The 27,060-nt window shown below is 37.7% G+C and overlaps 1 protein-coding gene across 3 annotated transcripts in view; it reads left to right on the top strand.

Annotated features, from left to right (window-relative positions):
* The first annotated feature begins 1,048 nt into the window (after positions 1 to 1,048).
* The window catches only part of GABRB2 (gamma-aminobutyric acid type A receptor subunit beta2), a 283,903-nt gene continuing 257,891 nt past the window's right edge, over positions 1,049 to 27,060 (top strand). For all 3 annotated transcript variants that reach the window (XM_024750626.1, XM_024750628.1, XM_024750625.1), the window contains exons 1-3: positions 1,049 to 1,171; positions 1,327 to 1,418; positions 2,423 to 2,490. In XM_024750626.1, coding sequence (XP_024606394.1) covers positions 1,095 to 1,171; positions 1,327 to 1,418; positions 2,423 to 2,490 — 237 coding nt within the window. In that variant the 5' untranslated portion in view covers positions 1,049 to 1,094. The remainder of the gene's footprint in view (positions 1,172 to 1,326; positions 1,419 to 2,422; positions 2,491 to 27,060) is intronic.

Here is a 27,060-nt window from a genome sequence, read left to right as displayed (position 1 = left end):
GGGTCCCGGCGGCCGCGGAGAGCCGGGTCGAGCCTCCGGCTGCAGGGAGGAGGCAACCCCGGGGCGTGCGAGTCCCTCCTGGCTCCGAGCTGGAGAGCGAGGAAGAGGTGGCGCGGAGCCCGCGGGAGGACGCGGAGGCCCCGAGCCCCTTCCTCATTTCGCCCGCCTTCCGGGGACCGCTCTGACTTTTTGCGTCCCAAGGCACCGCCACCCACCCTCCCCGGCCGGGGCCAAGGGCCGAGGGGCCGAGGGCCAGAGGAGCCGGGGACCGCAGCGCCGCGCGGCGGGATTGGGCAGCGAGCGCAGGCCGGCGAGGTGAGGAGGGGCGCGCGGCGGGCGGGGAGGGTGCCGCCAGTGAGCGCGCGCGAGTGCGCGTGCTTTGAGGGGGCGTGGGTGCCAGCCAGGCGAGTCCGACCCGGCCGCCAGCCCTTCCTGCACCCGGTCACCGCCGGAGCCTCTCGCCACCCGGCCTCCCTAGGCCCCCAAGTCCCATCAACCCTTCCTGCAAACTCCACCCTTCCTACTAATAATTTCCCAATGCAGTTTTTTTTTTGCCACAGAAATAAAGTTTAGATTTCTCTTCCCCGCCCCCGCCGCTTGCTGATACCAGAAGTGGACTCTCAGGCACCCATCTTCCCCCTAGCACTACACACCTGCTCTCCTTTAAATTCCTAATCTGGTTTTGCATATTTAAGAGGAAACACCCCCCCACACACACACCCCAAAACCCCACAACCCGCGAGGTGCAAAACTGCCTCCTGCAAGTACCGAAACTTAACAGACTCTCTAGTTGTTTTTGTCTTAACAAAAGGACAACAAAGATTTTGCTCCGGGTCCTCCTGTGGGGTGACTTTTCTATATTATTCAAATATGCATATATTATACATATATATGTTTTTCCTTTTTCCCCTTTGATTTTTTTTTTTTTCCCTCCTTAACAAGAAAATCTTCTCGGTCCCAGGCAACCGCTGCTGCCCCTTTGATGTTTTGGTACGCCTTGCGCATGCGCCTCACATTAGAATTACTGCACTGGGCAGACTAAGTTGGATCTCCTGTCTCCAGTGAAACCCTCAATCCCGTCCAAAACTAAAGGGATGTGGAGAGTCCGGAAAAAGGGCTACTTTGGGATCTGGCCGTTCCCCTTAATAATCGCCGCTGTCTGTGCGCAGAGGTAAGTGTGTCTAGCGTTTCTGTTTCCTTTTATACTTTGAAAGGCTCTGTCTGCCTACCTCTGTGAGCAAGGATCTGTAGTGAGGATCAGATAGATGCTGAAGCGCTGTGCCTGCTGTCTTATTGATGCCTGTTTATTGTCTTTTCTTTCTTTAGTGTCAATGACCCTAGTAATATGTCGCTGGTTAAAGAGACGGTGGACAGACTCCTGAAAGGCTATGATATTCGGCTGAGACCAGATTTTGGAGGTAATGGGGTTGCCTTGGAAATAAGAAACAGCCCAGCAGCTATAGCCTAAGCTGTCTTTTGAGCTTTGTGCGCTGTCTTCCCTCTCCCTCGTTGTGGGTTGCATGTGGTGTACTGAACATGTCTCTTGTGTTACAATATTGAGAAACTGATCCAAACTGAAGCTGGTTTGTTACTCTCCAGCACTTAGATGGTCTTTCAGAGAGACCCTCTTAGCGTGTACTGGTGACTGCTGTCCTTCAGCTTCACTGTTTAAATCCTTTGCTTCACTGTCTTTGTTTCCTTGAGATACAAACCTCTTAAGTTTAGTTAATGGTGTGCCCGGTGAACCTGGCTTACTGAAGGCCATTGGGAACATTTTTGGGGACAAGATATGCAGACAGTTGGTTGAGAAGTCGCATTAACCCCCTGTGCCCACCTACTTTGGAAGAGTTCTAGCCATGGTTTAAATTGGCTGGTGTCTGGATATTATCCAGTCCTGGAAACCTCACTGCAGGGGACAGTGGGGTGGGGGGAGAGGCTCCTGGGGGGATCGGAGGATAGGGAGGGTAGTGGAAGAAGGGCTAGAGACCTCTCTTGCTGCAGCCTTAGATACACTGATATGCCTATTTAATTTTACTCCAGACTCTAACAAAGCTCAGAGTTAAAACCTGCACAGAAGCGGGGGGTGGGAAGAATGAGGAGGGGGTTTCAGTGCAATATATAACATTTCGCTTGGGCTAGCCAGATTCCGGTGCTTTTGTGGTTGTGTGTATTCTCATGCTAAGACACCTACCTATGTAGACAGACGTGGAATCCCTCACCCATCGGACACGTGTGTGCCTATTCAATAGAGCATTTCCCAGAGGAGTACCTGTCACTCTTTAAAAAGGAGCAGAGAATTGAAGAATTTGAGTGTGAGCAGTGGGAAGGGATTTGGGGCAGAGTGTCCCGTGCCCGGGGACTACTCTTGCTAAGAATGCATGAAGTTCTGAGAAATCACGTGGCTGGCCATTTTGGTTTGCAGGTCCCCCTGTGGCTGTGGGAATGAACATTGACATCGCCAGCATCGATATGGTTTCTGAAGTCAATATGGTGAGTATTGAGGTTTATGGCTGTGTCTCTGCAGACCTTCATTTGGGGACAGGAAGGAGAAAGGATCCAACTGGTGAGGGTGGGGTGTGCATGAGTATGTGTAGGAAGTGGGGTGAGGGCAGGGCATTTTGCTTTGGAACCCACTGTCTTTGAGGCTTCAGAGCTGGCTCTTTCTGGTCCCTAAAGATTTTTCCAACCTGGTTTGAAATTGTGGGACTTGGCGAAGAGGGTGTAAAATGCATCCCACGTTCACGTGCAAAACGCAGCCACATGCAGGAGAACCCCTGCAGGAGTCACATTTCCTAAGGTTCAGTGGGAAACCCACTTCATCAAGTGATTTTTCTGAGTTTGGTGTGGGGTCAGGGAAGGAAAGAAGAGGAGAGAAAAGGGAAGTGTTTTGATTTGACATTTCACAGAGAATATAACCTGGGAACTAAACTGTAGTGGAGAGGCTGAATAAATGACCCTCGGATACTGATATCCACTTGTTGCTTTTGGAGCCGGCCTCTTTACAGCTGATGGCAAGCCCCGCCCCCTGCCCATGGCTTACCTGCTCCTTTAACCCCCAAAATAAATAAAATAAAAATTGGCCACCCTGCTTTCAAAAGGTAAGCTCAGACCTATGTGTCATCTCTGGTGACTTCTGCAATGGTATTCACCACATGTCCTAAGCCTGTGTGATTTATGGACAGCAGCACTCCTTAGTGGCCCCCTCCTTGGTCTTGGGGCAAGTGCTAAGAGAAAAAGCCTCCGTCTTCCCCTCCCGGGAACACTTGTGTGTATGTGTGTGTTGGGGGGGAGGGGGGGGCGGGGCTGAGGGGAGGGTTGCTTCATGCAGGAGCGCCCCCTGCTGCCCATATTGGGGCACTGCAGACGTACAAGACAATAAGTGTCCCAGATACCCCTGCTTACTTGCGCCATTTCTTCAGTGACTTTCCTACTCTGTGTTTTTGAAGTTTTCACCCTTGGAAAAGTCTCTCTAGAAAGGCCACATTTGAATGTAAGATGTCAGGGTTACTTTCAGTCCTAATAGGATACGACACATTGCAGAAGATTGTATTGTAGTGTAGTTTTGCCTGGAAACAGGATGCACTGTTAAAGAAGAGGGTCTAGTGTGTAAGGTTTTATGCAAAATAGTTCTAAGCCAGCCATCAGGACTTGAAAGTTAGGACACTTATTAATTCACTCGAGAGCCAAATACTAGGTAGTGGATATGCTCTTAACATGATATAAATTTTCATCACCCCAGAATTCAAATATAGAGGAAGCTCAAATAACCAGCCCAACCTTATACAATGTCCAAAGATAGGCGATAATCCTGAGCTATCACAAGCTTATGAAACATCTATGACTACTCCAGAGAACATTCAACTCTTTCAGTGTATCTTGTTATATTCTAATTATTGGGAAAGCATTTTATGATATAGGATATGAACACAGACTGAAGACGCTATTGGATGATTCAGAACCATAGATTTCCCACACATTGTGAGAATCTCCTGTGTGGGTAGAGAATATTTCTTTCTTGGGAAACTAAACATTTAACTTCTCAGATATACAAATATTCACTTTTGTGAAATTTTAGAGGTCTTTCATCAGTTTATATCTTGAATTTTACCATAAAAATAGAAAATGTCCTCATGTGGGTACCTGCTAAGTCCTGGGTACTTGAATCTAAATTGTGTGGCTAAAAAGAAAGTGATACGGAAATCAGGTGTAGTTCTGTGTGTCCTGTCTTTTGATTTCCTTATGCTCTTTTCCCACATTTTATTCTGTCACCTTCCTCTTCAGAGCATCAGAAAGGTGAGACTTTATGGAAAAATTAAGAAATATTTAGAATCTAAAGAGACAGTGATGAGATGATTAGAAGTTGCTGCATTAGAACTTAGATGTATAAGTTAGCTGAGAACTTAGACCTGTTATATCCCAAAATGGCTTAAGAGTAGTGGCATTGTTTTCTTCTTCTTAAGTTTTGTTCATTTTTCACCAGCATGCAGCATTTTGGAGAGGTGTCAGGGCTGGACATGATGCCAAGACCTGCTAGTCAAAATATAGACCCAGTTAAGGCGAGGTGTCATCTCTTAAAGCTATTTACTGTTGCAGAAAAGTCTCGGGATGTTGAAAGTGCAGAAACAAACGTCAGGTTGTAAATAAGCCAGTAGCGCAGCATTAATGATTAGAACCAAGCATTAAAAATTCCATGCTAGATTCCTTTCTTAGCCTACTGCTAACACACGTGGACTTGTCCAGACACAGTTTTACTTGTTGAAAAATTAACACTTTTATGATTAACAATCATAGTGACTTTAATCCTTCAAAGAAAAATTTTGTGATATGTACTATTTTTTAAAGTATGGTTATTTGATTTGAAGCAACAGATGGGAAATTCCATCCCTGATGTCTAAATAAAAGAAGATGTTTATGGCATATTGCCCACTGTATACAGGTCTAAAAGGGTTAGGATCTTTCGATTAGATTCAGCTCTGAAAGAATGGTTGATTGATTATTTAAGTGAAACCTCCAAATTGATTAATGCACATGTTTCTGCCTCATTATCCTTTGTGGCCTGCAACCTCTGGTACTTGTAGCTTTCTTTTATTATAGCAAATCTTCCTTTGAAGAATGGTAGGCACCAGACCATTTAGACTGTCATTGACTCATTTGTACTGAAAGGAAAAATGGCCCATGTCAATGTGGTGCTCCTGGTAAATGACAAAGATAGAAAGACCTGAATACTAGTTCTGCTTCTGCTGTTCAGTCAACTTGAGGGAATTGACAGCCCCATGGGGCTTGGTTTCTCTTTTTTAATATATATATATTTATTTATTTATTTGGCTGCACCTGGTCTTAGGGGTGGCACGCGGGATCTTTAGTTCTGGCATGTGAACTCTTAGTTGAGGCATGTGGGATCTAGTTCCCTGACCAGGGATCAAACCTGGGCCCCCTGCCTAGAGAGCATGGAGTTTTAGCCACTGGACCACCAGGGAAGTCCTGGGGCTTGATCTCTTCACCTGCTAAAAGGGAATAATAGTCCCCGTTTACATATTTTAGGTGAGTACCAGAATTAATAAAATGATGCCAGTGAAAGTACTGGTGTCCCATGAACATAGCTTATATAGAAGACTGAATGTCAGCCTGTCACTAAGGAGACCCAGTGTCCATTCCAGCCGCTGCCCTAAGTGTACTTGGGTCAGTGATTTACATTACGTGGTCTCAGTTTCCATATGTTTGAAATGAGAGGGACATGCCAAATTGACGTCTAACTCAAGGTTACATGTGTTTCTGCTTTGGTTTATTATAATAGCTCTGTTGGGTACAAAGAAGTTCCAGGAAACTTGGAAATCCAGCAGAAACGTTAGAAAAATGCAGAATTCCTAAATGGCATGCCATTCTGAGTTCTTAGGAGGGTGATGATGGTATCTTACTCACCCATGTGACTCAGGTGACTGTTGATCCAGTGGAAGATCTCTGGAAGAACACGGCCTCAATTAGAATGTTCCTGAGCAGAAAGCTTGGCTTTAGAATGAAACATTTTTAGATGTCTTGGTTAAATTGGCAGGACTCTTTTTGTTAAGATTCTTTGATGAAAATGCATTTTAAGTTCCAAAATTGGCTCTGAGGATTATGGACTGAAATAGCTTTCTCTTCATTTAAAGCAGATTCTTCTCCATCTTGGAACAACACATTTGCCAACCGAAGAGTGAAGCAATATTTCACTTTTGAGGAAAGCGTTCTAGTAAACATATACACAAATTACCTTTTTATGGAATGGCAAATGGTGAAAAGTGCTGCCTTTTTTTTTTTTTAAACAGATGTTTTCTTGCATCACCAGCTGCACAGTTTAAAATTCAATTCGACACAAATACTTATTTAGCAGCTACTATGATCCAGCTATGTGTTAGGCCATAGGGACAGAGCAGCGAACAAGAGTGACTTGTCCCCTGACCTCATGAAACTTAATATCTTGGTGTTTACTATCGTTAATTCTACTGCAGGCTCCTATCATACTTACGTTTAACATGAGCATTTTCTCTAAAAATTTTTATGAGCAGCCTCTTGAGGACCTAGTTGTCTGTATCTCCCATGCGTTCCTTTGTCACTTGTTGATTTCACCATTCATTTGTTATTTGATATTTCAGATTGCCTGATATATTACATATTTATTGTCTTCCTAAATGGTTTGTATAAAATACGTGTAGCCAAGGTTATAGTATCTCTCTCCATGTGGTTTTGCTCTGTAAACAACGGGTGGTTGGAAGTTTGACTACATAGTATCATATATGTGGAGAGACAGAGCATGGACTTGTAGGCCTCAAATTCAAGACACTTTTTAAATTACTATTTAAATCAATGAATGTGGAAAGAATCACAGTGTAGGACCACTGAGTTCTTTGAAAGCAGAAATACACAGGGCATATTGGAAATACAGAATTCTGAGGTATTACGTAGAAATTACTAGGTGAAGATGGGGGTTAGAGGTCTGTGGATAAATGTTTTAAGCAGAAAGTGGCATATAGGAGAAAAAACAGGAAAAATAAATGGGATTAGGAATTTGCAAGTAGCTTTAAATGGCTGGATTTGGGAGTGGGAGTGAGGAAGTGATAAGATTTGGTATTGAGATCATAAGTGGTGATCAAATTATATAGACCATTTTTGTAGCTTGCAGAAGAGTTTACATTTTGTTCCAAAGGCTGTAGGGACCCATGAAAAGATGTCAGTAGGAGAATCGCTTGAACAGATTCACACTTGAGGAAGATGCTTTTGAAGTATGAGGGGTGCAGCAAGACCAAAGGTTGGGAGATAAGGTGAAAATCCACTGCAAAAATCCAGAAAGAATGGATGGACGGAGACAGGGATGTAAAGGAGAAGATACAGAAGCAGGGCTTTTACGAGGCAGAAGTGGCAGGACTTGGTGAATCCTGTTTCTGATGGTTTCATTTATCGATATGGGGAACACCAAAAGGGCAGCCGGTTTGGGGGTGGGCTGGGGATTGAGGTGTGTGGGAAGACAGTTCATTTTGGGAAACGCTGACTTTTCTCCACACATGGAATCTCCAAATGGAGATTGGAAAATACAGGTCTGGAGCTTAGCAAGAAGTCATGACTAGAGAGATGAACTTGGACATTGTCAGCATATAAGTGGTACTTGTAACGGTGTGAATGGATACAATTAAAAAGGGAAAGTGAAAAGACGGCAAAAAATGGGGATCTGGTGAGCAGTGTAATTCAAGTGGTGGAATGCTGAAAAGGAGCCCACACAGATGAGTAAGTAGCTGAGCAGCAGTCAGATGGTAGGAGAACCCACAGATAATAATGTCTTCAAAGCTGAGGCACAAGAGAGTTTAAAAAAGGAAGGAAATGGTCAGCTGCATCAGATGCCACAATGATCAATTGAAATAAGTTCTGAGACTTGTCTCCCAGCTATAGTAAGTAACAGGAGCGCGTTGGTAAATGTAGCGAGAGGAGTCTTAGTGGTTGAAGACTACACCTTTGAAAAGTGTGGATCTGAAGCAAAGTCAGGAGAGGGCAACTGCTAAAAGAAGTCATATATCATTTGGAGAAGTACCCCTAGAAGGGAGTAGGTTGCAGATACAAAGCAGGAGCTGGGGTGGGTGACGGGATGTGGAGCGAGGGGAAGGGGTTGTGAAGACTCACCGACCCAGGCTTCATTCTCAGTAAATAACGCATGAAGCTCTCCTACCCAACTTTAGCAAGCTGTCGTTTTCTCGCCTTCTTTTCCTTCTCCTGCTTCCCCTTCTCTTCCGCCTCTACTCCCCCTCTGTGCAATGCCCAACATTTTCCACCATCGCAGCACTAATATAAGAAAATAATCACAGTTATTGCTCATTGGGCCCTTAACTTGTGCAGGTATCCTCTTGATGTGTATTATCTCATCCAGTCCTCCTATAAAAGCAGTGGTATGGCTAGTGTCCACCTTTTTATAAAAGAGGAGCCTGAGGCCCAGAGAGGTTAAGTGACTTATTCAAGGTCACCCAGCTAGCAAATGATTGACTTTACATCCCTCAATCTTAGCCCTCTGATTATACTGCACTTTTAGATGTAGTAAGGCATCATTTAAAAAAATTATTCTCATTCCTTATGGACCTGTTTTGTTGTAGTTGTTTGTTTTTATTTATTTTATTTTATTTTATTTATTTTTTTGGAAACAGTGGGTAGATCAGATAAACTAATCCTATATGTTACTGTTACTCCTCGATCTCTCCACCTTGAAAAAAATCTTAATTTCATTAAAATGACTTTTTCAAATAGGTACTTTATTCAGTGTGTATTAAATATAAGACATGGTTTCTGTCCTTGAGAAATTTATACTTTATATTACATCTATTACCAGGTAATAAAGGAAGATTTATATAAGATCTTGAAAAGTCAAGGATGTTGCTTGTGTCATGATCTCTTTCATTATGAATGGGTGCTGTTAACTTGTCTAATAATTTTCCTATTGCTCCAGCAGAATCTGTCATATAACCATTAAGGCCAATAGCTGTCACAAAATGTTGGATGATAAAGTTCAAGAACTGTGTCAGTGGTTTTAAGCTTTGGGTGGACACTATGTGAAAAGACCCTTTCCCTTTTTTTCTTTTATTATCAATTGAATTTTTTCCATTGAAAACACATTTTTGTGATTTCTGATAAATTACTCCTGCGAATAATCTCTTAAAAGTGGTTGAGTGTTTTTCTTCTCTTCCCGGATCTTTACTCCCTCTGGCCCACACAGTATAAATGAGGTTCATTATAAAGATTACATCTCAAGAAGACTTATTCATCAATTTTTAAACAATTATTGCACATGATATAGGCAGTTTATAAATCATTTTCTCTGGGTTAACTCTTAGGGCAGGTCCTTTGCTGTTGCTTTGTAGGACCCTAAACAATGCCCTTGCTTGATTGTGACATGAAATAAAAATCTGACTGTGAGCTTACCCTGCAAGAGAAGGAAGGGGATGGAAATATCCCAAGTTTCATATTTTAGAAGCACCTCAAAGCGTGCTTTAGTGTGATCCCTCCCACCTCCTTGTTAAATGGTCTTGAGAATTTCTATAAGAATGTAAATCAGAGAAAGTCCTTTTCTTAACACTGTGACAGGGGTACTGACTAATTTTGGGGTGGGGCACTGGCTTGTTTTGAAATCATTCATTCTGTAACATTTATTTGTGATCAGTGCTCTTGGCATCGTGACCAGATAATTCGTTGTTGTGAGGGGGCTGTCATGTGCATTGTAAGATGTTTAACAGCATGTCTGGCTTCTACCTACTAGATGCCAGAGGTACCCTCGCAGTTATGAAAACCAAAAATGTCTCCAGATATTGCCAGATGTGTCCTGGGGGATGAACTTGTCCTCAGCTCAGAACCCCCAGTGTACAATATGGTGTTGTGCTTTTGTCTCCAAGCAAGTTGAGAAAAGAAGAGATTTTCTCATTGAGTAATGGCTTTCATACTTAATCACCATTTTCATTTCTGTTTCATGGTACATTATGACAAAGCCAATTTTAAAAGATCAACAAACATCAAAGGCAAAAATTATCCACATCCCCGTCACTTCATTAAAACTGTTTTAATTTGCCTATAATACCTTCTACTTCTTGTCTATTTGCTTATTCATACTTTACACATTACACTTAGTTATTTGTAGACAGAATTTTATAGTCTGTGTTTTCACTTAACAGACCATGAGTATTTTTGCAGTTTTATGCTTTCTCTAAAAAAAGAAAAAAATGCACACCTTTATTACTACCAGTGTAAACTGATGTGTATTCTTCTATGGCTTTTTGGTGATCTTACAAACATATACAAACATATGAATATATTGACATTTTCTTTTTTATTGTATATTTTTTCAAAAAATTTTAAAAATACATTTTATAGATTATTAGTCATAATTCTAGCTATAGGTTATTTGAAAATAAATACATAATTTACTTATAAACTATTCACAACTACATAAAAATCATATATAAAATAGAGAACTGGATTTAAATAGCATAAATGGAAACTTTAAAATTTTATCTATCAATTTGATTCTCATTTACACAGCTACCCTTTCCTCTATTTTTAGCCTGATATTACACAGCTTTTCCAAAATCATTTTACATTTTTGGATGACACAAAAATACTTTGAAACACACAGTTAAAAGAGGAATGAGAAGGTAGATGGTTATGAGTTTTTTGTTTTTTTTTTTTTTTTTGTGGTACACAGGCCTCTCACTGTTGTGGCCTCTCCCGTTGAGGAGCACAGGCTCCGGACGCGCAGGCTCAGCGGCCATGGCCCATGGGCCCAGCTGCTCTGCAGCACGTGGGATCTTCCCGGACCGGGGCACGAACCCGTGTCCCCTGCATCGGCAGGCGGACTCCCAACCACTGCGCCACCAGGGAAGCCCGGTTATGAGTTTTTAAAAGATACAAACACAAGATTTACATGTTCCTTCCAGATAGGCATTTTATTTGCAAAATATGTATTTTATTAAACAAGGAGAAAAATGGGTCTATAGTATTCTGTCCCTATTTATATGGAAAAACATGGCCATGTCTTTAACCCATTTTCTCTTGCCTAGTGCTCACTTTGTAAACATTCTATTGGCATTTTTATCGCCAAGTCTTATTTTCCCTGCTCTATAATTCGGCACGTACTGCCTACTTACCTGTCAAGAGGTCTTAACTTAGAAGTAATTGCTTGGGCAATTAAAGATGAAATAACTTTTCTCCTAACCCAATAGCCAGAATTAAAGTAATGAAGTTTTTAAGGTGAATCTATGTGTATCTTAGAAAAGTGAGACATGAATAAGCCATGGCTAAATATTAGAGATATTGAGGTGTGCGAACGTATGGAAATTGTCTGCATCCCAGTGCTTAGCACAATGCCGGACAACACTCAACAAATATGTGGTGAAAGGAGTTGTTGGAGGGGGTAATTGAAAGACTGCAGTATATCAGGCTAACAGGAAGTATTTATATAATGCTCCTTAACCAGCACCATGCCAGTTAGGCTATTTTGTGGAAGGATATGAAATGGTTCTTACACTAGACCTAAGGCTCACTCTAGAGTCAAGAAAGAGTGATCTTCAATGCCTGAAGTGGGAGGTGAGGGTTGATGGAGAGAAGGCTGTTTCAGATCGGTGGGAGAGGAGAGTAGTATATCCCTGTGGTAGAGGAATCAAAATAAAAGGTTGAGATCCAGGTTTTTACAGTGGTTCTCAGGCTTTACTGTGAAGCAGAATCACCTGAGTCTTGTATTAATATTTGTATTTTCAGGGCACGTGCCCAGAGTCTAATTCAGGAGGTCTAGGATGGAGTTCAGGAATTCGCATGTTTAAAATCTCTCTGTGTGACTGACGTAGGTACTGTCTGAGGGCCACTGTTGTAGGAACACTAGTTTTACAGTGAAGGGGGAAGCTAATACAATCACTAATAAAGGAATTTGACGACAGAACTGGTCTCTAGTTATCATATGAATTTTTGCAATAAGAAAGCTCCAAGTGGTCAGAGCAGGTGGGATTTGTAGAAGACTTGGTGGTAGAGGGAGAGCTGGACTGAGCAAGAAGGATCCGTGCAATACGAATGGATAGAAAATAAGGAGAACCGTCCTATGGGAGTCAGTGGGCATGGAGACAGTATGAAGAAAGGCATTACGTGTTAGCAATAATAATATTGCAAAAATAAACACTTAGAGTGCATATAACTATCCCACTTAATGTTCACAAAAATCTCATGAGCTAGATAATAATATTATCATCCTCTTTTATAAGTGTAGAAACAAGGACTAGAGGGATTGTATAATTTCTACAATTACAGAGCTAATATATGTGGACAGGAACGGCAGGGTGCATATGTAGGGTATACCTATGTATGGTGAAGCTTAATTGCATAAGACCTTGGCACCTGTGCAGAGGAGACACTGAAATTTCTGGGGTGGATGCTAGGAATGATGAGTCTTAAGCACCTTCACAAAGAATAAAAGTAAGGGTCACTTACTAAGGGTAAGAATGAGAGTAGAAAAACATTTTCCAGATCTGATTTTTATTTTTATAAAATGCCCCCTTTGAACCTCCATACTAATTTTTTTGACACAGATGATGAAAAGAATCATAGTTCTGTATTTTAAAAGGTCAAACAAAGTTTGTGAAATGGGGGGAGGGATGAGCACCTAGCACAGGGTTTGATGCTATGAATATAATTCATAATAGCTGCATCAGTTATTTGGTTATAAGAGGTCTGGGTAATATCAGAAATACTGATATTTTAACATACGTTTTAGGATAATATGATTTGACTATTCCTTCCTGTTTAAAAAGATAGCTGTTTGATTGGTGGTTAGTACTAGTAGTATTACACATTTACATGTAGGGAAAATGCCATTAAAGTAGCTTCCTACAAATTATTTATGGCTGCTTAATTGTATTTCTTGAAGTATATGCTTAAATTTGAAGGTCTCAGTGATTAAGCATCTTGAGGGTGCTCGTCTACAGATCAGTAATTTAGTGCCTAATTGGTGCAAGACCATCGAATCAAAAAAATTTTTTAAAGTTTATCTACTGGCTTTTACATGTCTCTGTTTTAACTAAATAATCTCTAAAAGTCACCTCTTATTCTGCTATTTTTAAAAAACTTTAGATAGAAATGATGCTGTTATCATGAGAATTGAACCTCAGACTACTTGACTTGCTTAATAAATGAATGTCTATTTATCTATGCACCAATATGTAATGTCCATTATAAAACATACCCAAAATAGAGATTTAAAGAGGATTTGATAAAAATATATAAAGTTACAATATTTTTATCTCATATTCACCTTGATACTGGCTTCGAATTTCTTATTTCCCATGAAAATAAGAATATAGCAAATAGTGATGGAAAATTACAGGCTGTTCTGTTCTGCATATTAGTCTGTTAATGGGAACTTTTGGATAGTAGGGCTTATAATATAGATAATTCAAAGGTGACTGCTATTTTCTATGGATACAGCCCCATTTATTCCTACCTTGCAACTTCTAAAGCATCAACATAGAAAAAATGTTTTAGAGAGTGTACTGTTCATCCCTTCCAGGAGGGAGTATTTGTTTTAAAATAATCGTTGAATCTTTCTGCTTCCTAGGACTACACGTTAACTGGATTGACCAAAAAATTATATAATCAGACACCTGGCTTTTAAACAAATATACAAAGATCATCTTTAAAATTTGTTCATTTTAGTGAGGGTATTGACATTTCATTGACTGTAAATGTCTTATAGTCAGTGAAACGTTTTAAATATTAATCTTAAATGATTTATAGGCCATTTAAAAGACTATCACAAAATAAGCAGAAATGTTAAAGAGTTTTAAATGTGAGTGAGTAGGTGCCAGTTATTAGGTTGTAAAATCAGATCACCATTCTGTGTTTTCACTGTTATTGAAGACACAGTGCTCCAAAAAATGAAATTTAAGTAACTTTTCTCTTTCTTTTCCTTGACCTACAGACAAAGAAAGACTTATTTTGTAAATACAGATTTCTGAATTTTTTTGTTTTGTTTTTCTTTTTTCTTTTTTTTTTTGCCAAATGAACGTTTGAGTTAATAGAATGAAGATGTTTTGAAATGTTCTCTGATCAGTCAGTTGTGTAAACCATTCCTCTTTCAAGCACTGCTAAGTGTCTCTTGGACACTGGTGGGGCTGATCTGCTAGGCTGTGTAAATTTGCATCTGGCTTATGTGTTGTAAGAATGCTCATTACTTGAATCCCATTAGTAGGCCTGTGTGGCAAACCATTTTTCTAACAATTCATTAGAGAATGATACCTTTGTCATTCTAAAAGTCATAATATTTTAAGCACTTGCCAGATTTACAGTTGAAAGATCTATGGAATTACGGACCACATGAAAAACAAAGAGCTTATTTCCTTCGGAGTTTTTAGATGATCTATTTTTAGACTTTAGGTTTTGGAGGCCAATTTTCTATCTATTTAACGAGCCAGTTTTGAGAACCACATTTTAAAATGGCTTTATCTTTTTATTTTACTAACTGGATGTGATCATCATCACCAGGTAGATCACTTAGGTAGAAATTTGTTGTAATGGAATTTTCTTGACTTAGGATGCTTTAGTCAAAGTGGCAAATGTTATAAATGGGTTCTGGTTGTAAAATTCCCAGATTTGGACATAATACCTCTTAAGGGTTTATGCTCTCATTTTAAAAATTAGCCACAATTCTGGAGCTCTGGTTTTCCTGCTTTGTCGTTGTTTTGGTGCATAGTGCAATCGTGGCAAGAATAAAACCTGATTAAATTAAATGCTACTTGTGCTGTTGGGCTTTAAAGAGAGAGAGAACGAGAAAGAGAGACCCAGAGAGGGAGATGGAGGGAGAGATAGACAAATGTGGTTCCTGGCCTTGAGGAATTTGTAATTGTTTTCAATAGTTGAGAAATAACAGAAGGCCTTTTTTTAATAAAGTTATCTGGGTTTTGTTTTTTGTTAGCATAAATGAGTATCATATAAAATATGCAACAAGGATTTACCATATAAGAATGTGTATATAATCAGGGACTGTCCTTTTGAATTTACATGATATGGAATCAAAGGTATCAAAGTGCATGTGGATTCTCTTTGTTCTTTTAAGCATTTGATAGTTTGCAAACAAATGCTATTAAAAAGAGTCAATGAAAAACAGGATTTGAAAAAATTGCATTATACCTTTTAACTGGGATATATATTTTTTATGACTAATAACACTACTAAGAATCACCGCCATTTATTGAGATAATTTTATGAAATGAAGTTTAATTTTTCAATGACTTCACATTTAATTTTCAAAAACCTCTATGAAATAAGAAGTGTTATCACAGTTTACAGATCGCTAAACTGAGGGTTAGAAGATGTGTGTGAGTTAGAACCAAGACAATACAGCTTTCCTTTATTTTACAGCTAGAAAGTGCTGGAACTGGAGTTAGAGCCCAGTTTGTCTCCTATCCTATTTATTTTGTGTTTTTCTCAAGTTAAAGGAAGGGGAAGTTTAAAAAATTGAATGGACCTGCCTCCACTATAATCTCCCAGAATGATTAATAGTCCACATTCCAGTTCCCCAGATAAATTTTGGGAAACTTATAAAAATCAAACAAATAGAACATGAAGGATAAAATCTGTAATATGCAAAAATAGTCTAAGTCATTTGGAAATAAATTAAAATAGTGATTATCACTGTTTAGGTATCATTAGGGTTGGTGGGTAAATTGAAAATTATGATTTACTTTTTTCTTGGTCATTTTAAATCATCTTTCATCACTAGGGAATGATTTCAATTCTGGCTCAAAACAAAAATCTGCTCTGAAAAAATGTATCTGGTAATCCTGAGAATTAATAACAAAATTAGATTTGACTAAATTTAAGAGAGACTTTTTTAGAACCAAGAAAATATCAGCCCTTCATATCTTACTTGTTATTTTAATGAGGTGGAACGTATCTCAGAATATTCAGTAAAATGACGATTGGTATTTGTGTGAAATAATAATTGTGATGCACTTCAAGGTCAGTTCAAAAGACTTCAGTTTAAATATATTTGTGTTCCTCAAGGTTGGGAAAAGTATGTGGCTTAAACAAAATGTTTCTAATCTCTTTTTTTCTACTTTCTCAAATGTCCAACTGTGTTGATAAAAATTATGAATAAAATTAAGCCACGTATATCTAAAAACACTGTGTATATATACATATATGAATATGACTATATGAACATATATAATTTAAAAATAATTACTAAGTTCTATATTTCTTTTGAAAGCAAGCAGTCCTTGGACTAAAATATGCTATTGCATTTTTTTAGAGATTATTTCTGTGGTTACTGTGGAAAGGTATTTATATCAAAAGCAGGAACTGGGAAGTTCTGAATTTGTCCTGAATTTGTCACTGATGATAAAACTTTGTAAACATTTCTTAAATTCTAGTTCAGAGTTACTGTATTTGAAATGAAAGAAATTAAATGAAAGAGATAAGGTTACTTCCAGCTATGTGTTACATTTGCTTTGTAAAACAGGTAAGTTTGTCACATAATTTTCTTAAGAGTCTGCAATTTTTAAATCTGAATTGCTTTTATTACTTATTTCTCTCCATTATAGAAAAATCAGTAATAAACTGTAGTGAAAAGTGAAGATCTCTATTAATATCACTCAGAAATAAATACTGTTAGCAAAAGGATCGCTAAACCTCAAGACTTCTTGGGAATTCACATGTGTGTACATGAAATAGAATCAGATAGTATATATACATTATGGTTTTTTTTTTCTTTTTTTAGAGAGACATTTAATCTTTATTATTAACATAGACATTCTTTACTTCTGGTCAATGTGCCATTTTCTTCAATAATTAAACAGTTGTACAACGTATGTTTCATAGGCCACAAACAACCTATTAGCATAAAATTCAAGTAAACTCATATATAAGCCAGAGTGACTTTTCTATATCACAATATGTAAAAATTTATTTTATCATTCCCCCCTCTTTTTTTTAACATCTTTATTGGAGTATAATTGCTTTACAATGGTGTTAGTTTCTGCTGTATAACAAAGTAAGTCAGCTATATATATACATATACCCCCATATTCCTTCCCTTTCGCGTTTCCTTCCCACCCTCCCTATCGCACCCCTCTAGGTGGACACAAAGTACTGGGCTGATCTCCCTGTGCTATGCAGCTGTTTCCCACAAGCTATTTTACATTTGGTAGTGTATATATGTCCATGCCACTCTCTCACTTCGTCCCAGCTTACCCTTCTCCCTCCCCGTGTCCTCAAGTCCATTCTCTACGTCTGTGTCTTTATTCCTGTCCTGCCCCTAAGGTTTTTTTTTTTTTTTTTTTTTAGATTCCATATATATGTGTTAGGATACGGTATTTGTTTTTCTCTTTCTGACTTACTTCACTCTGTATGACAGACTCTGGGTCCATCCACCTCACTACAAATAACTCAATTTCATTTCTTTTTATGGCTGAGTAATATTCGATTGTATATATGTGCCACATCTTCTTTATCCATTCATCTGCTGATGGACACTTAGGTTGCTTCCAATACATTATGTTTTATAATATGATTTCTGCACTTAACATTTTGTGAACATCTTTTGATGCTATCTAAAATTTTTCTGTAACAGAATATCCAATGGTTGTATAGAATTTCATTGTATGGCTGTACCATATTTATGAAATCAGTCCTCTGTTGGTGGTCATTATGATTATTTGTGTATTTTTACTCTTATGAACTAAACTGTATTAAACTGTCCTGTGTATTCATATTTGATGCAATTATAACATTTTCCCCCTAAATTCTTAGAAGTAGGATTACTGGAACCCAAAGCAGGGTTGATACATATTTGTATCAACCAAAGCAGGGTTGATACATATTTTCTATAAGATGTTATGGAAATACCCGAATGAACATTTTGGCCAACCCAATATTAAGATTATAACCCTTTGTCATATATTGCAAACATACTTCCTTGTATAATAACTTTGTGAATACTATCTCTTGATGTACTAAAGAATGTTATGGATTTTGATCTTGGCTTTTAGACTTTGAAAAGTCTTGTTTGCCATAAGATTTAAAAAGAGAAATGTTCAAATCATCTGTCATTATTTTACGTATTTTTTACCGTAGAAATTGAATCCATTTGAGATGTATTTTAGAGTAAGTTCTGAAGCAGGAATATACATAGGTAGGATAGATAGGTAGATAGATAGATGTCACAATAATTTTTAAGGCAATCTCTCATTTCCCTAATGATTTGAAATGTTGTCTTCCTCACATATGAAATCTCATATGTCCTTAGGTCTTTGTTTTTATTCTGTAACTTATCTCATTAATATTTTCCTATATTGTTGTACCAAAACTATGTGTTTTTAATTATACTAGCTTTAAATATTAAGACAGATTTCCCACAATGTAGTATTATCTCACACCTGTTAGAGTGGCTGTCACCAAAAAGACAAGAAATAACAAGTGTTGGTGAGGGTGTGGAGAAAAGGGAACGCTTGTGCACTGTTGCTGGGAATGTAAATTGGTGCAGCCACTATGGAAAACAGCATGGAGGTTCCTCAAAAAATTAAAAGTAGAACTACCATATGATTCAGCAATTCTACTTCTGGGTATTTAGCCAAAGGAAAAGAACCACGAACTCAAAAAGATACTTTATCTGTCTATCTACCTATCTATCTGTCTATCTACCTATCTACATAAATATCCCCATGTTCATTGCAGTCTTATTTACAATAGCCAAGATATGGGAAAAAAATCTAAGTATCCATCAATGGATGGATAAAGAAAATGTGATATATAAATATATAAAATATATACAATGGAATATTATTCTGCCATAAAAAGAATAAAGTCTTACTATTTGTGACAATATGGGTGGACCTTGAGGGCATGATGCTAAGAGAAATAAGTCAGAGAAAGACAAATACTGTATAATCTCACTTATATATGGAATCTAAAAGCAAACAAAGAACGAACTCATAGATAAGGCAGAGAACAGATTGATGGATGCCAGAGGCAGGGGCTGGGAAGTGGGCATAGTAAGTGATGGCGGTCAAAAGATACAGACTTTTATAAAAATAAATACAGTGTAAAGTTTTAAAATAAATGTCACGGGGATGTAATTTACAGCATAGTAGCTATAGCTGATAATACTGTTTTGCACATTGAAGGTTGCCGAGAGAGCAGATCTTAGAAGTTCTCATCACAAGAGAAAATTTGTAGCTGTGTGTGGTGATGGATGCTAAGTAGACTTATTGTGGAGATCATTTTGCAACATATACAGATACTGAATTACCCTGTTATACAATGAAACTGATTTAATGTTTTATGTCAGTTATAACTAAAAAAAAGGACAAATCTCCCCTCATTATGTTTCTACTTAATTGTACTTAACCTTTATGAAATAGTTATGCCTTCATACAATCTTTAAATTTTGGCAAGTTGAAAATAATGCTACTAAGGGTAAGCTAGGATGAAGTGAGAGAGTGGCATGGACATATATACGCTACCAAATGTAAAATAGATAGCTAGTGGGAAGCAGTTGCATAGCACACGGAGATCAGCTCGGTGCTGTGTGACCACCTAGAGGGGTGGGATAGGGACGGTGGGAGGGAGACGCAAGAGGGAGGGGATATGGGGATATATGTATACGTATAGCTGGTTCACTTTGTTATACAGCAGACACTAACACAACATTGCAAAGCAATTATACTCAAATAAAGATGTTAAAAAATAATGCTACTTGTATTTTGGTTGTAATTGCAGTATAATTTATGAAGGAATTTGGAAGGAAATTTACTTAACGGTATTGGTTCTTCCTATTGAAGAACATACTGTGTCTCCTCATTTATACATATTCTTTTATGTCCTTCTGTAAAATTTTACAGTTTTCTCTGTGTAAGTCTTGCAGAGTTCTTGTTAAATTTATTCCCATAGAGCTTACATAATTCTTGTTAAATTCAGTGCTTTTCAGTTTTTATGGTTATTGTGAATGGGATTTTTATATCCAGTGATTATTTTTCATTCCTGGCCAAAAGAACAAATGCCATATAACCACCCTAGAAGGGGTGTCTTTTAACTTTACAACTCAGAGCACCATTTCCATTTCAATTTATGCATACACCTTGGGTATCACTAATATATTTAAGATGTATGCACAGAAACATTGTGCATTTTTTTTGCAGTTTGTTATATTTCTAATAAGCGCAAACATTTTAAAAGTGATTGTTTTATTTCCATTTCAGTCTTCTACATAGGACGGATTTACTTGGCCCCATAGAACCAACACAAATTACCACTGAGGGTACAGTCTAGATTTAAAGCAGTAGTCTCTGCTTAATAGATCCCATTTTTTATTTTGTACATAATAACTTTATGAAAACAAGAAAATTTTTTGGATACAGTAAGCCAAATTATCATCATTGCTATATCTAAACTCTGGTGTCTATTACTTGAAGTATGGATGATTCAATTACAAATAGTTCAGGAGGGGCTATTTCATGTTGAGAAATATGAAATATTTCTCAGAAAATAAAACACCATAACTGACACACTGTGTGCGGATATTGCTACAAATACTGTTTCAGAGTGAAGACTTGGCTAGATCATGACTTTTATCCACAGGCTTGATCACCAAAGATTAAGAACTATAAAAGCTCTTTCATTATGGTAAATAGCTGGTTTGGTGGTGCTGAACTCTCTCTGCTTTTGCTTGTCTCTAAAGGTTTTAATTTCTCCATGAAATTTGAATGAGATCCTTGCTGGGTAGAGTAATCTTGGTTGCAGGTTTTTCTCCTTCATCACTTTAAATATGTCCTGCCAGTCCCTTCTGGCTTGCAGAGTTTCTGGTGAAAGATCAGCTGTTAACCTTATGGGGATTCCCTTGTGTGTTATTTGTTGTTTTTGTCTACCTGTGCTCGCACACAGGCTTCTTGGTGGCGGCAGCAGCCGCCTTAGAGTCTCATGCCCGTCTCTGGGGTATGCGCTTTTAGCCGTGGCTCGCGCCCGTCTCTGGAGCTCCTTTAAGCAGCGTTCTTAATCCCCTCTCCTCACGCACCAGGAAGCGAAGAGGGAAGAAAACGTCTCTTGCCTTTTCAGCAGGTCCAGACTTTTCCCCGGACTCCCTCCCGGCTAGCCGTGGTGCACTAACCCCCTGCAGGCTGTGTTCACGCCGACAGCCCCAGTCCTCTCCCTGCGCTCCGACCCGAAGCCCGAGCCTCAGCTCCTAAATACATTGTTAATCTGAACAATTCTAATTATCATTCTGAGCCCGTCAGCTAGAATAGTTTAGTTTATGCATGAGATTTTTTAGAAAATATCTCAATGAATGTTATAAATGTTTGGAGGAAATATACCATATACATTTTACTGGATTTAGTGACTCCTTAGTTGAGTTGTAACTTTTGTGGTGGTTAAATCAGATGCGCCTTCTGAGCCAAAGCTCAGAAGTTGTAGGAGAAAAGAATTCTATAAACTAGCTCCACATTGTCAATAGTATACAGTATTTGGCTGTCATGCACATAGACACACACGCATACACATGCATATGTAATATAAAACCAAGTATGAAATGGTTATATTTTTCCTAAGTAATTACTTATTATTTATCACTAAGTAATCAACTTATCAGGTTGAATTATTTAAGACTAGTGAGCTTAAATTAGATGTAGACTGGAATATAATGTGAAATTAACAATGCTGCATTCATCAGCTTGAAAAGACCTTGGGTATCCTTAGGCAGGAAGGTGTGCTTCCTGTGACTCAACATAGGGAAACTAAAACAAAGCTGGAATTCCATGCTATTTTGCATGAGTTTACTGAAAATACATTTTTATATGCAAAATGAAATGTCTATACTAGAATCTTTTTGTATTAAAGTATGGACATGCTACATTTCAATAAATTCAGACTTGATGTATCAGGAGAGGCTTAAGTCTTTTGAAAACTGTCTCGGTTTTGTATATTTTTATAAAAAATATAAATAAAGTACTATCATAAATGGAACACTTACTACAGCACAATTGAAAGGGAATACAGATTTATTTCTCCTTTTCAAAGATAATTATGAAATTTTGTCTTCAAAGATATACTTCAGAGTACTTTTTAAACTGGATTTTAATGAGACACGCTTTTGACGCCTGGGCTTTTCAGCTAGTGTTGGCCAAAAGATTACTGATATTTTAGAGCAGAAGTAAACCAAATATGGCTGGGTGCCTGTTTTTATTTTTATTTTTTATTTATTTATATGTCTTTTTGGCTGTGCTTCATGGCTTGTGGGATCTTAGTTCCCCGGCCAGGGATTGAACCCAGGCCCTGGCAATGAAAGCTCCGAGTCCTAACCAGTGGACCACCAGGGACCATATGGTCTGCAAAGTCGAAAATATTTACTATGGGGTCAGTACAGAAAAAAAAAAGTTATTGTTTGTTTTGAAGCAATAAGTATGGCATGAAATATAACATACTCTGTATATAATCCAGTGGAAGGTACAGCATATGAAATTGCATATCATTACTTGGTTTTTATGCTTGTATATTTGTTAGGACTTCACTTGAAAGATAAATGATTCAAATTAAGTAAGAATGTGTTAAAGGTGTAATTTCATGGAGAAATAAATTTTTATTAATTGAGGTTATTGAAGCACAAAAAGGAAAACATCTTTATTAAGATTGGAATAGTTATGGAAAATAATGTGAGGCACTTTGTGTCATATTAATTATCTTAGATTGGCTCTTCAACTCTCACAGTTTTTAAAAAAGTGATAGCAGTTTATGTTCAGATTTGTTTACAGCAAATTATGAAGTTTTATGAACTAATAACATATGGATGCTTTTGAGAAGATTGATATATTGTTGGTATAAGAATCAGAATCAAGAAAATCTTTTATACTCTTGAACTTTGAAAGTTTTGCTCTACTAGGTAATAATACCATTGCTTTGTGTCATGAGGTCAGGACCGTGTCTGTTTTCTTGACTATTCCAGTCTCAGCCAGGTCTAGCTCAAAAAGGTTCTGACTTACAGAAGTTACATAAGAAATGAATTAAACACGTTAGAATAACCTATAATTCCTTTTTAGTTCTTTTTGCTCTTAAGAAGTTGCAATGCAACAAAATTATAGTTTTGTTCAGAAGTTTTTATCCTTTGCTTACATTGAACTTGCAATTTTATTTGAAGGGTGTTTTCATTGATTTTCAGAATTTGCTCTTGGAAGTCTTGTACAGCATTATCACAGTAGTCCTACAGTTATGTAAGGATCTGCATATCAGTAAAGATGACTGTAGAATACACAAATCTCTTCAAAAATGCTTCCCAACTTGACATCTTTAAGGCAGATAGCATTCACTCCTGAAGTTTGGACACTGGAATCATGGCTAGGATTAAAAACTAAACCAAAGAGCAGAGCTAAGCGGGAGTACCAGATTGTACATAAAATAAGGTATAATTGTTGTGAATTAACGTTTAATAAATATGCCGTAATATTTCAGATGTAAGAAGAGCAGGAAAATTAACAATGAATTAATTTAGCCTCTCAGATAAATAAAGCCAAATTGTAACCTCGATCCCCGAACGTCTTTATTAATATTGTCTTTGAAGTTGAAGTATTTAAAGAATTGAATGATACACAATCTGTTTTTTATTGCTTGGTTAGAACTAAATGCATTTGGTTGTTACTTCTCCCACTGGTAGAAATTTAGTTTTCTTTCTTAAAACTGACAGAAGTAGGGTTACTTGTGAAAATTTATGGGGTGTATGTTTTCTCTTTGGTGTTTTTATAAACACTGGTAGCATTTCATAGTAGTAGTTGAAAATCTAGGCCCTGAAGTCTTGGCTCTTTCTACTTACAAGCTGTGTAATTTGGTCCAGATTACTTAATTCATTAAACTATCCCTTTTCTCGCCTGTAGAATAGGATTAATAGTAGTATTAGCCTTAAAATATTATTCTAAAAGTTAAATGATTTAATATGCATAGAAGGGTTAGTAAAGTTCTTTGCACATAATAAATTTCAATAAATAATATCTAATAATAATATCACACACACACATAAATAATTTTATACGATGCCACAAGACCTCTGACACATTCATGATTTCAGTTTATACACAATGGACACCAAATCAAGGGTAATGTTATCCTGAAGGTAATTCTTTGTGATAATTCAGTGTTCAAAGAAGCTATGGAGTAGACAGATTCCTAGATACTAGGGCACTAGACTAGGATTCAGGAGACCTGTATTCTAAATCTGGTTCACCTACGCACTAGTGTGTGATCTAAACCACAGTTAGATTTCTGTTGGGAGAGTGGGGAAGGATTGGGTTAATATATCCTTCCAGTTCTGAAATCCTGAAGACTGAGTCTAAAAAAATTTTTTTAACAGATATTTTTTATTTCTAAATTGTTAAATTTGCAGCCAAAGTTGGAAAGAACTAGGGAAAAAAAAAAAGACAGAATTGCTTATTAGGCCAGAAAAAGAGCTGACAAGTAGTAGTTGTGTTGTTTATCAGAAAATGTGCCTCTTTCCAACTGAATATTTTGCAATTGTTTTGCAGAATAAGCAGTTTGCTAATTCTGTAGAGCTTTAGGGGTATAATCATCCCAAGGTGTTCTGGCTGCAGGATGAGGCTATGAAGTTGTTAGATGCTAATATTTCTATATGCTAATATCTGTTCATATTTCTGAGAATTTTACTGAGAAGCTAAAATATAAAACAAATCACCAATTCCACTGTCAGCTCTTTAGTTTTCTTTCTGAATCAAATGTGTGTTATCTTAAAAGTGTGATAACACGTAGGGGGCTATTAAATGTACATGAGTCTAACAAGAGTGTTGTCTTCGAAAGACAAAGATCAAAGGTTCATATACAGAAAATGACACCCTTCTTTTTGGAAATAGCCTGGGATTTCACCTTGGGAAATTCAGGTGCCCTACAACATGGCTTTATAGCTCCCCTTTGCCTTCTATGATAGAAGAAAATAAAAGAACTGATTGTACAGCTTAGTAATGCTAGAAAGACCACTCAGTCTTCTCTAGTTCATTTGGAAGTAATTGCCAAGGTCATTCTCAGAGTGTGAAAAATAGTAAAATAAAATACAAATGTTCAGAGTACACAGCCTGTCCTACCTTCATAGTTTGATTTACTTGCTTTGCTGAAACAGAAATCTATGACTTTGACATCACAGAGTTGCTCAGATCTCATCCTCCATAGTTTGGTTTAGATACCATCTTTCAACACTATTTTTTGAAATTTAATATGTGCTACCAAAGCTATTTCCTGGTTAAGTATAAATACTTAGAACAATGATAATACCAACGCTAACATTTTTACCACATCTGAGGTTTTTAAAAGCACTTTAATATAACCTACCACATTTGATCCTCTCACCATTTCTGAGAGGAGTGAACATAACAAGTGTTTGTATATCTTTCCTTCTCTCCCTCTCTCTCTTTCTCTTTTTCAAAGAAAAAAAATATCCAGGGTTGTTAAGTGACTTATTATTACTTAACTCATATGGTTAACCTAATAGCAAAATTTGAACTAGAATCCTGATTTTACAACTCAAGTCCAGTGTTCTATTTACTCTTTCAGAAAGCACATGAGTGGAAGTATAATCAAGGAAAAGGTTTTGTCAAGTATTGAGTGATGGGGGTTTTGGTGACCAGGATTAAGGTACTTGGAGTAAGCACCAAATACATTGTTTTGAAGAGCTGATAAACCTAATAGTTAATCCAAAAGGAGCAAGTTGGATTTGCTAAGCATCATTTCATTTTAATGCCTTGGGCAATCTCAAGAAACCACTAAAACCAGTGGACCTCCAGCTTTTCTGTCCCGGTGAGATTTGTCTAGGTTTGAAGGATTGGTATACTTAACCAAGCGTTGTAAAATTACATGTTCCTAGTCACAGCCAACAAAGTAGATCTCTTGCAGACAGCCACCCAAGTCAGTAAGTAGGATTTGTTATATCTGTTTTCTGAGGCAGTGTATTGCATCAGCTGTTGTTTGGCAAGCTTTATTTTACCGTTGAAGTCTAATGTGGCAAGCTGTGGTGAGGAGTTCAGCCATGCTCCTTTTTTGTTGATTTCACAAAGACAAATATGCGTTATCTATGGTCCTAGAGCCCATACAAAAACAACAGAGCTTCTCCCCTGGGATTAGCCAGGTTATCAGCTGTCATAGGATGCATGCATTCTTGTGAACTAGTTTCATAGTACATGGTCTGGACACGGATGGACTATATTAACATCTCAAGCACATGTGAACTTAACCAAGTTACTAATTCCTGAGCCTCAATGTCCTCATCTGTACAATGAAGTAAGTCTCCTCCTGGAGTTATTGCCAATTATATATGACAGTGTCTTTAATTTTTTTAGGATATCTCCTGGGAGAGGAAAGCATTCGGCATTCATTAAAGATCAGGTTTAATACATATGAATGTTGGCTATCACAGTATGTCAAAAAAGAGGGACACTCTTCCCAAAGAAGCTAAGGAAAAAAGATGAACTAGTGGTCCCCTGGTAACTGAATATTGAGAATTTGAACAGACTAAAAAAAGTAAAAGAGTCTTTTCATTTTCTAACTCCATAGTTACATAAGGATTTGTTCTTTGTTAAATTAAAGCATGCAACTAAATATTAGCAAAGCAAAAAGGCATCTACAGGTCACTATGTCCCGGTCTCCTAATTTTATGGTGAAAGAGCTGAGTATCAGTTAGGTAAGTGTTCAAGATTATAGATGACACAAGACAAGTACTCTGACATCGAGCTTTTACAAGCCTGTTCTCCCTACATACTCTTAGAGGCAGCTGCAGACATAACTTCCTAATTATACAACTCACAAAACCTCCTGTCCAGGTGGGAGGCTTGCATCTTTTTTTTAAGTTGCTAGGAACTTTTTCCTCTTTCCTTTAATGTCCTTACATTGCACTTGGTGGTAAATTATCTTAAAAGCAGGTCTCTAAGACCCATTTTCTGCTCCATTTTAATGCAAAATCTAACATCAACACTGCTGAAGAGGCAAAAACAATGCTGGAAAAGAGAACTATAAAAAGAAAATATGATCATGGTGTTCGAT

This window comes from Neophocaena asiaeorientalis, unplaced genomic scaffold (assembly GCF_003031525.2).
Source record: "Neophocaena asiaeorientalis asiaeorientalis breed wild unplaced genomic scaffold, Neophocaena_asiaeorientalis_V1.1 scaffold527, whole genome shotgun sequence".
Classification (NCBI taxonomy): domain Eukaryota; kingdom Metazoa; phylum Chordata; class Mammalia; order Artiodactyla; family Phocoenidae; genus Neophocaena; species Neophocaena asiaeorientalis.
The sequence above is the reverse complement of the archived record's forward strand: the minus strand, read 5'-3'. Positions and strand labels throughout refer to the sequence as shown.